Source organism: Pollicipes pollicipes, unplaced genomic scaffold (genome assembly GCF_011947565.3).
Source record: "Pollicipes pollicipes isolate AB1234 unplaced genomic scaffold, Ppol_2.1 Scaffold_7261;HRSCAF=8764_pilon_pilon_pilon, whole genome shotgun sequence".
In the NCBI taxonomy this organism is placed as follows: Eukaryota; Metazoa; Arthropoda; class Thecostraca; order Pollicipedomorpha; family Pollicipedidae; genus Pollicipes; species Pollicipes pollicipes.
The window spans coordinates 24,795,700-24,813,534 of NW_023597054.1; the positions used below are offsets into that span (position 1 = coordinate 24,795,700).

Here is a 17,835-nt window from a genome sequence, read left to right on the forward strand (position 1 = left end):
CCCTCCCTGCGCGAGGTGGCCTTTCACCGACGTATGTGTAAGTGAGTGATGTGTGCTGGAATGGCACGGTGCTGAATGCCAGGTGTCTGGCTAAATCATGTTGCCATGCGCCAATGCCGTTGTAATCTAAGTTACGCTAAGGCTGTGTTAGCAACACATAGTCCTGCTCACGCCTAGCCTGTTACGTGCTCCATTGGTCGTCCACAACGCCTGCTAGTCAATCTAGTCCTATTAGTTACTGACCCGGTTATCCAGGAGCTATCCGCCTCTTTATGGTCAGAGATATGTGTGAATCTCACTGGTGGGCCTAGCTCCGTAATGCTTCGACATTATTGTAAGACGTATCTAGGATGATTGAATACCATTCGCAAGGATTAGACATAGATCCCGCATCGTGGAAGGTATCTCATCCAATTTGGCAGAAGATTCTTGATTCCAAAAGAATCGCTAAGGGAATAAAAATTTGTAGGATCCCAGGAAGGCGTGGAATTTGATTTGGATATGATACAAACTTTTGCCTCATTTGGGCCATTTTATCCCTGCCCAAAATCAGACAGTTATCACTCCTATCCAAGTCAACTTGTGAGCTAATTTTTCAAAGTTGACCTGTAATAGGAAACTATGTGGATGGAACACGAATGCATTATCGGTGTAACAGGTAGTGTTTTTCGCAATGATCGCCGAAGCGGAGCCCACGAGTCAAACCAAGTCAATATATTTACGAATGGCTCCGACAAGTGGCTTAATATTTCATCACAGTCGCATCGCAGTTCATATGCTGCAAAAGTAGAATAAAAAGCTACACCAACAAAAAAGCACCGATGACACAAGTGGTAAAAAAACAGTCAAATACAAAACACCTTACGTTATAGTGTTACTCAGCACCACTGAGTTCGCTAATAAATTCACACATTTTCCCGTAGCTATTGGTGACTGGTGGTAGGTACTCCCAGAACGAGACTGCACTGAAAGCTACTCGATTTTAGCAGACGCAGATGCTGTATTTTGTTCCGTAAAGCAGCTTACGTACACTGGATCAGCTTTGGTTTAGGTCTCGTCATTTTGCACTGATGGACCCGGCTTTGGCTTCGTTGTTATTAAGCTCGAAGCCGCTGACCTGGGCTTCGGTTTTGAGTGTGCAAATTTAAAGTTACTGGCTTCTTTTTTTGCTTTGGGTTTTAAAAACACGAGGCCACTGGCTTTGGCTTCGACTTTACGGCTCCAAACTTTTAAGTCACCGATTTAGCTTCGACTCCGGCTTCATGTCATTATCTTGCCTTTGAATTCGGTTTTAATGCTGGACGCCTGACTTCATACCCATCCCTGGTCCGTACATATATCTGTAGTTAAGTTTATTCCAATCACACTCTTGATGGTGTGATTCGAATCACACCCTTAAATGGATCGATGATGTAACGTTGATTCTGGTGCCCTTGAAACATGCGTCCGAAGCGGGACACAAAAACCGTTCGTTGCACATTGACGGCTTATTTAGTTGCATTATTTCATATCCGGACCGTATGGACTCCGCCGTCAAGCATACCTACATTTGCAGTAGGGCCACGTAGGGACCATGACAGTCCTTTAGCCACTAACCGCTGGTAGCTGCACGACAGGTGCGCTCGCTTAGTTAATGAGAGCTGAGAATTGAGATACGCACGATTCGAGTAAATTCGAATACATCCATATATTATTGTGAGCCCTCGAATCCTAGAAACGAGGACTTGAACCCGGAAAATCAGGATCCGAATTCTAAACACCACACCAAGTCCTGGGATTAATTGTGTATATAAGTATTCACCGCTGAAGCATTGCTGTCGAGATGGGGTTCCAACACGATTCCTGTGCCGCGGAGGTCTTATCACGTTATGACGACCTTCGTATGACTGTTGCGGTGTCATCATAAGTCCAGGAATGCAAAAAAGACAATGCTCTCATTTTCTGCATCTGTTGAGCTGAAAAGCCTCTTTTTGTGATGGCGATTTTTGTCCTCGCCCGAGGACAGTGAGGTAGAAAAGCTCTCTTACTAGGCTGTGCTCCGAAGTATACAGTTCCTACCACCGTGTGACGTTCCAGGTATGTGCCAACATAATCAAGCTTCCTGTGCCGATACTTCCCCAAGACGTAAGCCCGTTAGGTCGATATGCCCTACCTGAGTGGTAGCCATTATGCTGATCGCCAAACCATCAGGCGGCTTATTATGCATGCTTTCCATAATTATGTTCTTGAGGGGGTAAACAATGGTCACGAAAACCATAGATTAACGCAGGGTATCCGTTTAGGGTTTTCCCTAAGCTCGCAACTATACCATATAACTAAGCTCGCAAGGCAAATGATAGTTGCTCTTTTTGTGTCTAAACATATAGCAGAGCAGGCTGGTGACTCGGTCGCCGTCATCGCTATGCCGGACATCGGTCGACACGAGCCGTGACCCGTTTCGTAACGCTCTCGTGACGTGCGGGTCCGCAGGCTGAGACGGTCCCAACGTCAACTCTCCGGATGTTTTGGAGCGGCGTCAGTCCGGACAATCATGCTTTTGACGGACCTTTGCCTTTGTTACCACTTATGTTGTCATGTGTCAGCGACAGCTAGCTCTTGTGTTATGTTGATTGGGGCTTTCGGGCGCGCCGACTTCTAGTCATTTGGCGCCCAAGCGGCAGGCAGCTCAGTTCTATAGAAGTGCCGTGACGTTTTGCTCAAGGCATTGCCATCAAGCTGTTTGATTAGCAAGAGGTTGGTGCAACATTACAGTGTAATCGGAATGTCCACTCCAATCCGAGTAATCTCCCGAAGATAAAATATTCGGGTCGCGAAAAAGCTGAAGAGTATTTCGCCAATCCAGGGTCACAACGCGTCACCTTTTGATGAAAGAGATGTGGGACAAGGGCACGTGCATCCACGTGGGTCCAAGTATGCGATCGTTTATCATCTCTTAACTGCAAGCCATGTATCCACCAGCTTGGAGAATCTCCAAGGACCGAGATCAGATCTCAGCAACCCGGAACAGTTTTGAGTTGAAGCCTACTGGATGGGGAATGCAGTGCCCGTGAATATTAAGTGGGCTCGTCCCGCTTGGACGCATGGTGACACTAGCGATCACCTGGCGACGGCGGATGTCGCATTTTCCACCACCGCCGTCAACTGCTGTGGCCTAAACTGAGGGGCCTAAGCTGAGAGAGCTGCGTGGTCCTGTTAATCGCGGCCGGTCCCGCGCTGCAAAGGGCGTCGCACTGGCTGCGGTATCAGAAGCTGTTACGAACTGGATTCTCTTCAGGACGTCAAATTGAGGAGCACAACTGGAGACACGAGCCGGCACTGCTGCGAGCGGACATCGGTACTCAATGTAGCTGGGCAGTTGGTGTGCATTTGCTCACCAGCTTTTCACCGCGCGACATTCACAACTTCTGTCACGTTAGAAAGCTCCAACGATGAAACTTAGCAATTCCTGAAGTTCTGATGTGCTATGACTTATGTCCTGACCTGGCGTTGCAGAGATAGCGAACTGCCGGCCTTGGGCTGCCGGGCCGGTCGCTTTCTCGCCTCTACTCGGCTTTGTATGAGTGCGATTGGATCCGGCCGGGGAATGACACGTGATGTATTGGGGCTGTGTTGCGACGTGACATGTGATCGGACCTGACCTGACCCGATGCTGCAGGAATGCCACAGAACCCGGCTGTTACGTGACATGTTCCAGAGGTGTCGCAAGAACCCGACCTGACCTGATGTGTAACCTGACCTGGTGTTCCAGAGGTGCTGCGGGACCGCGCTGTGACCTGACCTCATGCTCCAGAGGTGCCGCAGGACCCCGACCTAACGCGAGGCCTGGTGTTCCAGAGGTGCTGCAGGACCCGGCCGTGATGGCACGCCTCAGTGACACCAAGGCGGCGGGAGAGGTGAAGGCGCTCGAGACGTTCTACCGCACGCTGCAGGATGACCCGAGCAAGGCCTACTACGGCTACAAGCACGTCGAGCGCGCCAACGAGGCGCAGGCCATCGAAACCCTGCTCTGTTCTGACAAGCTGTTCCGGTGAGTGCGGCGCCCCGCCGCGCTCTGTGGGAGGGGGGGGGGGGGGGGGGGAGTCTGGTGCACTGCAGCGTCGGCCTCTCAGGTGCTGGAGCGTTTGGAGGCGTGTGCTCTCCTAATCTGTCCAGGAGGTGTCAGGAGTCCTGTTGGCTGCTTGAGCCGTGCTCAGCAGGGGCGACACTAGCATGTGTCGCCTTGGGCTGGGACTTCCATATGTGACGTCATAATGTGTATTGATCCATAAAACAGCTGTTGACATCATTGCAAAGTGTCTGCGCGCTCAGTCCTTTTTGTATGAAGCTTACCTATTTGAAGTAACCAAAAGTTGCGTGAGTTGTCCAGGTTCCGTACTCTTTTGCGGGTTTTAGTGGGTGAGCGTCAAGCCGGAGTATGTTATAAAAACCTTCTTTTATGAATGTTCCCACAACTTCCTACCTTAAATTGTATAAGAAAGTTGCGTCTTGACCCCCTGACATAAAATAATCATGTTATTTCAGTTACATTTCAAGTCTGAGAAAGTCAGTCTCAGCTGTTGACAGCATCAGCTCATTTCAAGTCAAATATGGCCGCCACCACGAATGCGATGAGCAGTCAGTTACTGAGCAGGCGTTTGGAAGGACCTAGCCCAGCCTGACGTAGTGAGCCTGTTCAGCAAAATAGTCTGTGGGTGACCTCGCGCATCAACGCCTGCAAACCCCACCCATATGATTAGTCTGTGCGTGGGACTAAGCGTGCTTATGCTGGGTGGTGACGTTGATGCTTCACCTCATCACCTTCACTAGGATTTCCACTAGCAGGAAAGACACGTGAGAGTGAGGTGAAACGTCTGCGTCACCAGGACGTCGAGAGGGGTTTGGCCTAATCCTCATTTTATCTCTCCTAGAACGAGCTAGCAATTTTGCTTCGATCAGATAGTCACCCAGCCCCACAGATTCCCGAACACTCGAGGCGCTGCAACTTTTGCGCCTTGTTTTCGGCCGTAACGTCGTGGACTAAATCGCTGTCGCGATGAAAACATCGCTATCTGGCGCCGCCTCCCATTGACCTCGCGCTAAGGCCGAAACTTCGCGATGGGGCGGGCGCCGCCACACGGCGGCTGGAGGCCGGGCGTGGCCTGGCGGCGGAGCGCTCGGTCAGGACCGGGGTCGGGGCTGGTGGCAGCTGGGGTCTGCATCCGAGGCTCAAGAGGGGCGGCGGGCGGTCAGACGTGGGATCGTGAGGGCCCGGGAGGGTCTCGGTCCGGGTCTCCCGCCGGACCGCGCAAGCCGAAGACGCGGTCTGGGTGTCACGAGACCGGCTGTACTTTGTAGTAGGCGCACATCGGAACTCGGACCAGACGAACGGCCCGCTGATCGCTGATCCGAGGCGCCTGGCCCGGCTTTCCCAACACACACACAACTTTTCTCTCTCTTTCAAACGGAGCACTGAGTACAGTGTGACGTGTGTCAAAACATCGCAACCCGGGTACTTGAAAGGCAACATGTAAATTGATCGTTCTTGTGAAGCTTCGTCACACTTCTATATAGCGTCGCGTGTATATAAATATATACACACATTATATATATATATATATATATATATATGTATATATATATATATATATATATTATATATATTCACGCGTATATGTGTTGTCGGTATAGACCGGTGGCTTCGTTTTCATTGCCTGGTGCCAGGACCGAAATGTGGCCGTTGAAACGGCGGTGCGGGTTGTCGACAACGGTCGACAAGCCCCCGCTCCGGTCTGGTTTTGCTGAACGTAACTACGAGCAGCCTGGCGCCTGGCCGCTGACCGTCTTGAAAGAGGGTAGCTAGCGGGTTTGCCACACTCCCTCGCTTCTCGAGCCAGCGAGGGATTCTCCCCACTTATGACGTTGATCTCGGACGTAATTGATTCGTTTATCAACCGGATCGAAATTGATTCGTTGATTGCGTTCCGGCATGGCGCGGCTATCGTCACCCGCTTTGCTGCATATTTTACAGCCTTCAGAAGAGCTGTAGTCTGAGCACCGGTTTGGGTTTTGATCACAACTGAAACGTTACCATTAGCTTCAGCCAGTAGGTCACATGGTTCGCAAGGGTCGGAATTGTTTTACGATCGCCGGAGGACGTTGCCTTCCCTGAACGACACACTCGTTCCGTGTCTGCACCACCAGGCACGAGCCTAACAGGTCGATGGTGTATTCAGAGGCACTATCAGAAGACGCGCGAAGGTCAGTGGGGAAATCAGTAGACTTTGGAGCAGAATTGCCGGAAACCAGAGACGAGAGGAAACCAGCGGGGATGGCGGAAGAGGCAAGTGGGAGCCGGCGGGGATGGCGGAAGAGGCAAGTGGGAGCCGGCGGGGACGGCGGAAGAGGCAAGTGGGAGCCGGCGGGGATGGCGGAAGAGGCAAGTGGGAGCCGGCGGGGATGGCGGAAGGAGCAAGTGAGAGCCGGCGGGGACGGCTGCAGGATCACAAGTGCAGATTTCATCCGGTTTTCCGATCCAGTCCGACGGCGGGACATTGTCAACGGTCATGTTTGAATGCCAAAGGTAAAGCCAAAAGAGTTGCACGTGCCTCTCTTACTTCTTTCGCCCTGTGTTCCCTCCCCCCTTCACACGAGGCTCAGTAATCGGGAACCGTACGATGCATTTTTAAGACAATCAGAAAAAGCAAACGGCGAGACAGCTCTTGAGCTGAAGCTCAGCAAGAGTACGGCAATGACAGCGTCTTCTCACACACACACGCGACGTTGTCCCTGATAAGCGCGCTCACTCGACGCGTTTTCTTCGTTTTGGCTTGGTTTGGTAGGGCAGAGAGCCCTTTCGGTCAGTAAGAGCCGTTTCAGGGCTATGATATTAAAGAGAACGGTAAGCAGGGGGTGCGTCCATCGTGGCAGTCCTCCGCCGCCGGGCCTCGCCCTGCGCAGGGGCCCGTCCTCGGGGTGTGGGCGTCCGGCCGGGCGGGGCTCCCGCCGACACGGCTAAGAGGCCGGCTCGCAGCTGACGGCCGCAGCGTGCCCCGGTGAGGCGGCACGCTGCCAGGGGTTGGGAGAAGAGATCAGTAAGGAGGAAGGACGGGTGTGTTCTGCGGTGTATCGGCCCTCTAGGATGCATATGTTGGTAGACAGGTATCAAGAAGAATCGTTCGTGAAAAGGCTAGCAAACTTACTGACGTCGAGTCTTGTCTCTGCTCAGCCAGATGTGCCCGAATTGGCTCAGTCATAATGCATCCATTTGGTAACTGAAAAGAAATGAGAGACGGTGATATGACAGAAAGTTTGACTTGCAATAGCATCTGGAGGCTTTGGGATGTAAATGCATCTATTGGCGATATTTGCGGGGTCGCACCATTCGCTGCGGCGGCGGGGTCGTGGAGCTTCTCACATGATTAGACGTGTTTGACGGGCACCTTAATGTGATGTTGGATTGTCTAGGATTGCGTGGTTCAATTGTAGTGAGCTGCTGCTGCTGCGCAGTGCAGTGTTAACTTAAGTCTCAAATTCGAATGAAATAATTCAAAGTCAAACAAGATTCTGGAACGGGAGATGTTTATGGGGGCACGTAATGTAGGTACGAAACGTGTGTGTTTTATTTAACCGAGGCACTTCAACAATTTTATTTTTCGTAACTTTGTACAAGTTAAACACGGGCACATCTGTCACTTGCAGACATTTCGCACATTGTGGATAGCGGTACTCTCGATAACAGTGACATGGGGAATAGATGTCAATACAAGAACACTATAAATCACGGGAAATGGACATACAAGGACAATCAAGGACATGCAAAATAGTAGGTAAATACTAAGGTCCATATAGAGTAAGTTTTGTTGTCGCCCCTTATAAGAGTGAGCTACTGATATTTTATGGAAGGCTTCAGATCGTGAATGGAAATCGTTTCCTTTTAAATTTTCTTTGCACATGACCGAGCACAATATTTTCCCCTGTAATCGCATGTCAGGAAGATCACCTAAATATGCGGGCAGTTCTGTCACTCCCCAACCTGTTTACCGGAAGTGATTGACACACATCCGGATAAGCCTGTTTTCTCATATAGCTGTATGTGACACCCATAACGGGTATCACACACACACACACACACACACACACACCACACGCACGCACGCACGCACGCACGCACGCACGCACGCACGCACGCACGCACGCACGCACGCACGCACGCACGCACGCACGCACGCACGCACGCACGCACGCACGCACGCACGCACGCACGCACGCACGCACGCACGCACGCACGCACGCACGCACGCACGCACGCACGCACGCACGCACGTATATATATATATATATATATATATATATATATATATATATATATATATATATATATGTCATGCCTTTTATATATAAAGCTTACTGAAGCTACACATATACCTTTGTATGTATAGCTTCAGCTTTTCGATAGCTTATCCGTAGCTTTCGATCGCGGGCCGGCCGTGCGCCGACTGGTCCCCGGTGCCGCACACACCAGGCGAGCCGACCCAACCCAGGCCTGACCTGTCTGGGTCAGGCTCCCGGCGGCCGCAGATGTGGCTGGATTAACCCGCCTCCTCGACCCGGCCGGTGCTTCAGAATTACGTTACCGGCTGGCCAATCAGACTGCTGACCCGACCGCGGCGGCCGTGGCGGCTGGCCGGGCTGTCACCACATAAGTGCTGCAGTAAAAAATCCTCCCGACACCGGCGCGGGCAGCATCAGTTATTGCGTTATTATTTCTACCGCAAATACTTGTACATACTTATACGCGACAATCACTTCTACAGCAAACACTTATACCACAAAACATACTCTTGAAAAATTTGTACATGACAAATTTATGCTTCAAAATGTTATGCTTCAAAATGCACATCATCTGCCATACTGAAGTACTACATCTACTGCAAAAACTGATGCTGTCTTACTTACACGCTACATTACTTCTACTGCAAAAAATCATACACGACATAAATGCTACACGACGAACGTTATGCTGCAAAAAAGTTACGTTTATCATTACTTATATAACAAAGACTTCCCAGCCTTCACTGATACGTCTCATTACTTGTGCTGTAAAAACACCTACACGACATGAGTAGTACACGGCAAAACTTACGCCGCAAAAACGCATACTGGTCATTACTTTTTCAGAAAGAACAACCACAAGTCTGTTGTAGCAACTTTGTCGCGTAGAGGTATATGCAGCAGAAGTAATGCCGTGTGCAAGCAATAGCTCTATAGATTGTTGCACTAGAAGTATCAACGGGCCAGTAGAAGTATCAACGGGCCAGTAGAAGTATCAACGGGCCGGCAGTTTTTAGTCTAAGTATTTGCAGTAGAAGTTAACCCGTTCCCAGGCTATGACTGTATATATTTTTGCAGTAGAAGTATGACGAGTAGAAGTATGGGTTTGTAATGTAGATGTAATGTCGCGTATGTTCTTCAGTCGAAGTAATTCGGCATGAGTTGCGACTGTAGAAGTGTTCGCAGTAGAAGCAATGATGAGTGAGTTTTTGCAGTATAAGTTTTTGTGGCATAGCACTGATGTCGTCCATAATTATTGGCAGTAGAAGTAACATCGAAGCACTCCTGCCGGTAGGAGTTTTTATTGTACTACTAATGCCGTGGAACGACCGGCCGGGCCGCCCGCGTCGTCGCGCATCTCCCCTGGGGGGACGGACGCGGTGGGTCTCCGTGACCTGGTCGTGCTACTCCGCTATATACTGGCGCCGATATATTCTGGGACCGAGCTGTGTGGCATTTGCGTGTCCTCCGCGCGCAGTGCGATGGACGGCTGGTCAGGGGGTCTCAGTGCTGCCCGGAGTGACCATCCCGCCCGCCAACTGACGGTGGAACTCCCGAGAACGCTCTCTGTGGGCCACTCGAGTTGTCTTGACGTTGCTCGGCGACGGCCTGAGTCGAAACGGGAGTGTAGCATTCTTTGAAGCTAAACTGGCAGCGACGCTGGGTTTTCAAGATGCAAGTAGTTCGTAGAAGATGCGTACTCTGAGTGAGCTATCCAATTTCGTGTATCCGAATGCTGGGGGCTCGGGGACCAGTTTAAAAGGTTGTAAAATTGTTGCTGTGCGTGCTGGAGTATCACCGTGAAGTAACCTTAATAACACGCGCCCGGGTGGCCGGCTGGATATCCTGCGCTCGGGTGGGAGGTCAATTTGACTCTCCTCCGCTAAGATCTCAGGAACTAAGAGAGGTGGAGACACCAAATTCTTAGGGTGTGTGCTGACCTGTACGTGAACTCGCTTGGGTCAAAGTTTGAGTTTCATAGGTCATGACCTTCGGGTCAAATAAGGGCCAAACAAAGTCAAACCTCGGGCTGGTTTCCAAAGTACCCCCAGAGCCTAAATAAAGTGTTAAGCCCTAAGCAGAGAGTCGCATGCTTTTCAAGGTCAGTGGCCTTGTTTGACTTTTCGAAGGTCACGGTGACCAAAATCATACAAGACTGCCTTGAGTTTTGCATTTGAATAAGCGACAAACATTACGTTAGGAGTATGTTCGTAAGTACAGAATGTTGACTTGAGTCAGCTTAGGTCATTGACCTTTCATGACCTTTAAGAATTACATGGAAGATGTGTAATGCGGTTCCTGTTATCAATAAATTCGAAATGAGAACCTGAGTATGCGCTACACAGCTAGTCTGGAGTAATAGGAGGCTTTCAGAGATGTATGGCTTCGTTCGAACATTCCGTTATCGCATCAGATTGAATGATTCCCTTACAAATTGGGCGTCGCTGAATCCATCAGCCTGACTTTCACCTGCCGTAGGTCAGTGACCTACGTAAAGACACAATGTATTTAAACAAGGTTGACGTGAAGGAAATCATGTTTGCTTACTCACAGTTATAAAGAGGCTATCCCGTGTCCCAATTTTAACAGAATCGTTAAAAAATACAGTCGGAACTTGTTGCGCAACAACGTTGAATTCCGCGCATCCCGCGTCTGTCGCTCCGCGCAGTTCGCATTCCGTCTCTGCGCCAGCGCGCGTGTGGCCAGTGCTCTCCGAGTCGGCGCCCAGCCCGGTCGGCGGCGCCGGCGGTGCGCCGGACTCGCCGCAGCGCGTCACTCCGTGCCGGCTCTATATCGGGCAGCGGGCGCCGCCAATCCCAGGAGCCGGGTAACGAGCGCGGTCGCGCGCGAGACGCCGGCCTCCGGCGGCGGCCCGCCGACGTCAGGCTGTTTCGCCAGGCGCACCGCCGCAGGTGATGCCCACGCCCGGAAACGTGTGGGTTGTCGGATGACCGCTGGCACGTGCTGCTAACTGGGCGACTGACCACCACCCGAACACATGCCTAGGAGCCTCTAAAAGTTCTAGCCAGCTCTCTGTGGTTTTGTACGCCGTACATCATCGATTGATGGATCAATACATACATACATACCTGCATACACGCACACATACATACGTACGTATATGCATAATACATAACATACATACGTATATACATACATACATACATACATACATACATACACATACATACATACATACATACATACATACATACATACATACATACATACATACGTACGTACGTACGTAATACATACGTAACGTACGTAAAATGTGAGCCAGAACTGGAGCGTCACATGCAGATGAAGGCTTTCGTATTGGGAGAGATCAGCTTTGGTTAGAAGAAAATATTGACAGCGAGGCAATCTTGCTCTGTCGCTTGGTGGTTGCTACACTCAAAGTCTCCGGGGCTTGTGCTGTGCTGGTTTCTTCTTGCATTTGGAGGAGGCCGCTCTTAACATAGTGATAACATCACTGGCCCACAGCTTTGCCAATTTAAGTTCGTTTTTTACTTTTGGTTTGAGCCAGCGACTGCCAAGCCTTCTATGGAAAGTGCGCTAGAAGTTACATCGCCCGCAAAGTGCGATATAACGTCACAGTTATGCCGCTTAACAGAAGGTAGCACCAGCGTAACCGCGACAATCGAGTTTTTCTCAGCTTATGTATTCGAAGTTCGAGTTTATTTTGGCGAAGGCTTATGAATTACCCAGACATGTCTCTTTTTAGAGATTTACGTATTCCTGATCTGTCTTTTTCAAATGCTTTATGATGCGCTTTTTGGTGACCATGGCAAACGGATTTTGAAGAAAAAAACGCAACTGTTTTGAGCGATGCGGGTCAACGGCAGAATGCGAGCCAGTGTAGTTCTTGATAGAAAAAAGGAGATCTTCAACTGGTTTTTCGGGATTCCGAGTTAAGAGTGCTTATGCTGAGTTATTGACGTTCAGTATGACAGGAAGTACTTGAACGACGTTGTAGTTCAAGCATCGGTGATAATGACAGCACTCGGTGTTTTAAGTTGGGGCTTGCGATTACCAGTGATAACTCTCGATAACTCCTGGTAATGAACAGAAAAAAATGAGGTCCTAAGCCAGTGTAGTTTTTTCATGGCTCTGTTTTGCTTGTTAAAGCCGCGTCGAATGATATTTGAGAGCGCTTTTAAAGGTGGACGTCACTGGTAATCATAAGTTGGGTTATGATTACCAGTGATAACTCTCGATAACTCCTGGTAACTGAACAGAAAAAAAAACTGAAGTCCTAAGCCAGGTAGTTTTTATGGTTCTGTTTTGATTTGTTTTAAAGCCGCGTCGAATGATGTTCGAGAGCGCGTAAAGGTGATCGTCGTCCACTTCCCGCTCTTTAATCACAAGTGCTCCGATGAATCAGGTGGTTTTGACCTGACCGTCAGTCCTAAACAGGCCTGAGAACGAGCCGACCCGTGGTCTGCGCACGAGTGCGCGTGACTGGCTGTTACGCGTTAGCTCGTATCCCTGCCCAGCACCACTCTCCGCCTTCTCCTCCGTAAAACGTTTTCGGCCTCGTACCGCTGGATCCGCCGGGTCGCCAAGATTTGTCTTCCGTCTCGGCCCTCTTTTTAGAGCATTTCCGAATAAGTAAACATTGCTTTTTTCATGCTGATCAAAGAGCGTCGGCGGCACGTTGAAGAAAGAGCACATTCGGCAACAATGAGACGCTCCCTTGCTGTTGCTGAAAACTGCACGAATCTGTGATCAGTGGTTGCAGGTATTAGTTGCTGGGAAGCGTGATGGACAAGTCTGGCCTTGCCGGGTCGGGTCGCTCAAGTTAAAAGCTGGTCCACTTTTGAAGAATGGCTCAGTCGGCCCAGCGGCTCGCTCGTAACCGGATGAGACATCCTATTTTCCGTGCGTGTTCGTCGTTTCCACTGGCCATCGCCTTGCTGCGCCTGCCCCGGTATATCCGTGTGAGCGGCTGTCGCCGCCTGTATACCTGTGTGTCTCTCCGAGCTTGTCTCATTTGGTCGGGGTCCCGGCGGACGCCTGCGAGATCGTGTCGCGCCGTCCCCGGGGGCGACGCGGCGGTGGCCGCCCCGGCGCGACAGCGGCGCGGCTGGCCAACCACTCACCAGCGGTGGCATGCGCTGCCCCGGTGTCGGCCGAGGCGAGCAGCCTCTTCAGACGCCGCCGGAGAGGCGGCTCGCCTGACGCTGGATGGCAACAGGGAGCGCTGCAGGGCGCGTCCTCGCTCGGGATATCTGTTGGAGTCGCGAACCGGTGGACTGCAAGCTCCCACCACGCAGGATATGACGCGCGCTGCACACTCTTGGCTCGGGTGGCGCAGGTGGGCGGGCTCTGATGTTTGCTTACTGTCCTCGTCGCCTGTCTCAGGTCGCTGGACTTGTCGGAACGGAAGAAATACGTCGCCCCTGGTGGACAGTGTCAGAGAGTACGGCGGCGACGTTAAGATATTCTCCAGCCTCCACATCTCCGGTGAACGTAAGGACCATGTAGTGGCATTCCGCCGCGCGTTCGGAGCGTGGAGCTGAGAATGCTGTTCACCGTGGTGAGGTCTCGCTAGTTTCCCCAGTGGCGCGGGAACACGTGCACGGTTGGTTTGGCGGCACGCGCGTTGTGTAACCGCACCTTGACTTCTCGCACAGTCCGAGTCCGACCCTCTGATCTCGCTTACCGGGCGGCCACAGTTGGAGAGGCCCCATTTCCAACTCTCGAACATGGCGATAACCCAGCTGCTCCCCCCAGCTCAGTGGGTTAGGGCGGCGGCCCGCTCGTGTTGATGAGTGACAGGTGCGGGCTTCCACATCCCAGAGCTGTGTCGTGTTTCTTGTGTTACGTGCCCATGCGTCTCGTCATTGAAGATAAATTGAAACAGGCTGGTCAGCAGTGAGTGTGAGTGACAGCAGAGTGAGGCTGAAACTGTGGCGTGACATCTGGTGGCACGATGAAATTGTTTACAAAAATTGTCCGTTAAATAGAATTGTGGTACTACTGGTGTCTGGGTTTTCGCCAGAAGTCACGTTTCGAAAGGACTTTGACCCCGCTATGCACGTTCTGTCTGCTGTTGGCTGTTGCCTGCCAGACCGTGTGCCTTGTTGAGCGATGTGACCTGGCGGTGTGCCGTGTTAGACCGTGTGACCTGGCGGTGTGCCGTGTTAGACCGTGTGACCTGGCGGTGTGCCGCGTTAGACCGTGTGACCTGGCGGTGTGCCGCGTTAGACCGTGTGACCTGGCGGTGTGCCGTGTTAGACCGTGTGACCTGGCGGTGTGCCGCGTTAGACGGTGTGACCTGGTGGTGTGCCGGTTAGACCGTGTGACCTGGCGGGTGCCGTTAGCCTGTGACCTGGCGGTGTGCCGTGTTAGACCGTGTGACCTGGCGGTGTGCCGCGTTAGACCGTGTGACCTGGCGTGTGCCGTGTTAGACCTGGCCGGTGTGCCGTTGAGCCGTGTGACCTGGCGGTGTGCCGCGTTAGACCGTGTGACCTTCGGTGTGCCGCGTTAGGGTGACCTGGTGGTGTGCCACGCTGGTGGTGTGACCTGGCGTTGCGCCGCGTTGAGCAGTGTGACCTGGCGGTGTGCCGCGCGGAGCGGTGTGGCCTGGCGATGTCCTGTCGAGTCAGCTGACGCAGCGGCGCGCTGTCACAGAGCTGGAGCAGCTGACCGGCGTGGCGGCCGTCCTGCGGTACCCGATGCCCGAGATCGAGTCGGACGACGACGAGGATGAGGAGGGGGACGACTGACGAGCGTCCGGCCCCGCCGGCCCGGCGACGTAGCCAACCTCCGCTCGCACGCAGAGGACCGCCGGACCGGCCCGAGGACACGGTCCTCAGGCCGGAGACAGCGGCGCGGGCGGTCCGCTGCCGCTGGGACCGGGGCAGCGGGTGGCGGCCAGTGCACGGGCCGCCGGACCCTGGCCGTCGCCCTGCCGGCCGGGTCGCCCCCGCGCCGTCTCGAGCTGATGGTGGAGCTGGCGCTTTTTGCCGGCGACGGCGATGTTGTCCTCAGTCAACTATGCTATGTTCTATGAGCACGAGTCGTGCTCGCACCATGCTGCCAGCGTGTAGCTATTTAAGCGCCGCCGGCATTGCATTGCAGCATCGCAACTAACTGCGTGCCTACCGGCTTCGTTGTCGTGTAACATGTGCGTCGACCCCGTGACCTCGTTGCCGAGGGCACTCCGCGGCCGCTGGCCTGCGAGGCCTGCTACCATTCGTGCAGAGATGTTTCGGACTCGGCCCGGTGCGTGCGTAGCCCCCATACCAATCCCGCGCCCTGTCGCTGATGATAGCCGTCTTGTAAACATCGCTTACGCGGTTAGCCGACCGACCGACCGGCCATCAGTGATAGTGGCGGGCGAGGTCGGCGGCGGCCCGCAGACCGCCGATGGTCCGCCTGGCGGCCGGGCGGGCGGCCGCCCCGGTCGTCAGCCGCCCCCTTGACGCGGGGTCGCTGCGCCGGGCTCGCCGACTGCCGCGCCACGACCCCGCGCGCACACTAGGTTTGAATGGCGGATCTCAGCCCGGTTCGTGTATATGACGGCCTCCATGAGGCCGGATGTGTACTTTCCTGAGGTCTGGTGTGTCAGTAGGTGGGCGCCCTGTTTGCGTATGTTCCGTGCACCTTGTCCGCTAGTCGGCGTCGTTGATGGTTGATGGCAGTCCGGCTGTGCCATCTTACGCTTGGGGTTGTTTAATGTGACGCGGTTCTTGCGTCATGCGCCGTCTAATTTTATGACGTCTTCAAAAAGACATTTGCAATGCCAAGCGCCTCGGAAACGAAGCATGGGACGCATGCATGAAATACGTGCCCGGCCAGGGGACTCTTACTTCTTTCTGGAGCGGGTTGTCTCGTGTCATTAGCTGGTTACCAGCCTAAAAACAAGCAGATTCGTTATCCAGCAGGAGGTTTGCCTTGTAATCTCCCTAGACAGAGCGCGAGACTCCGTCTGGAGTGGCGCCGGGCCCCTGTGACAGACTGTGGGACTCGGGCAGGGGTAACGCCTCCTATGTCATTTCTCGCCACCGAGCGCGCGTCGCGTGGACCACGCCCCGCTGCGCTGTGATGGCCCCGGGTCTCCTCTGTGCGGTCGTCGCCGGTTGTCCCGCTGCTGTGATATTGCCCGTGTGCGGCATGGGTGCGCCGGTTCTTCTCGCCGACTGGGCGTTGGTCGGCTGGCCGGGGGTCGCGGTGTGTCCGCACCTGACACCTCGCTGGAGAGTACGGCGGGCCCGCTGCGGGTACGGGCCGAATGCCGCCTCGTCGGAGCTGCCCCGACGCCACGTGTTCGCAGCTGACATCACTGCTCCGAGTGAAGTCGGAGAATAAAGGTCTGAAGGTGCACCGTTTATTTGATGTCGCCCGCAGACCCGCGTCACCGCCTGCACGTCCTGCTGGGACGTGGCTTCTGACTGATAATGGAACGCATCCGGCCAAGTCAAGAGCGCGAGGAAAGCAAGCCGGGAGGGAGGGGGGGGGGGGGGGAGCGATCGGCACCTTACTAGGTCCGAAAAAAATATATGGCTCAACTCATCCGACGATCTCATCTGGCATGCCTGAATGAAATCAAACTTCAACCTCCCATTTTTGGGGAGATCGATTCCGTTTTGCTCGAAGAAAATTTGTCTGATTCCTGAATGGGCCCCCATCAAGTCCATGCCCGCATCTGGAATCAAACTCAAGACTAATGAAAGGAGTAACTCGGGTCTCGAAAAATACCCGACGTCAAAGCATCCCAATGCGGGCAAGTTTTAGACTCATGGCGAGCGAAAGCAAGCAAAAGCAAAAGTGCTAGCGCAGTTACCTGCACTCAAGCTTGATGTAGGCTTGTTTTGCCCTGATTTGGTGCCCGCATGGACATTCGGCGTGGTTCCCAGCTTGTCCGGAGCAAGGAAATCCCGATGGTGGCGATTGCGTAACCATGATGAATATCATATTCACCCATGTACTTTTGAATGGCAATGACGTGATCGTAATGCAAACGTTACCGTAGATAGCGCATCATTTGCGTCGCATCATAAAGCACCTTTAAAGACTTCACAAGTGAATTGCACGAAACCTACACGGTGCACACACTCTGTGCTGCCGGGAAGCCAACATTCGTGTCCGGAATACATCATTAACTTATAGACCCGCCCCTGTAGCAATAACAGGTACACGCGACCGTGTAACGCGATGGGCCGTGAAAAACGTTGGCCCACGTGGTCAGCGTTGGAACAATAAGCAGTCGTGAAGCGTCCCGATGCCGTGGCGTGGCCAGGACTGGTCCCATTGTTCCTCCACTGAATTCACACTCCGCGTGTGAATGGTTAAGACCGCTCGCGCTCATCTGGCTGGTGCCGAGCCGATGCCACCGTCTGTTCAAAGCCGCGGGCCGAGGCCTCTGGTGGCGTGTGGTGCAACGCGCCGAAGTCCGATCCCACACTTGGAAGCCGGTGGCAGCCGCGCACAACTGCTGCCAGCGAGCCAGGCGCGCCGGTGTACACTGCACACACAGCCAAACTACGAAAAACCGTCCCAGCCACTGCGTGCAAA

The 17,835-nt window shown here is 53.1% G+C and overlaps 1 protein-coding gene across 1 annotated transcript in view; it reads left to right on the forward strand.

Moving 5' to 3' along the window:
- The window catches only part of LOC119111219 (protein pelota-like), a 35,753-nt gene extending 19,978 nt beyond the window's left edge, over nt 1–15,775 (forward strand). Inside the window, 4 exon segments of the mRNA XM_037235038.1 lie at nt 3,835–4,027; nt 13,678–13,714; nt 13,716–13,785; nt 14,950–15,775. Of these exon segments, the coding sequence (XP_037090933.1) occupies nt 3,835–4,027; nt 13,678–13,714; nt 13,716–13,785; nt 14,950–15,044 (395 nt within the window). The 3' untranslated portion in view covers nt 15,045–15,775.
- The last annotated feature ends 2,060 nt before the right edge of the window (nt 15,776–17,835 follow it).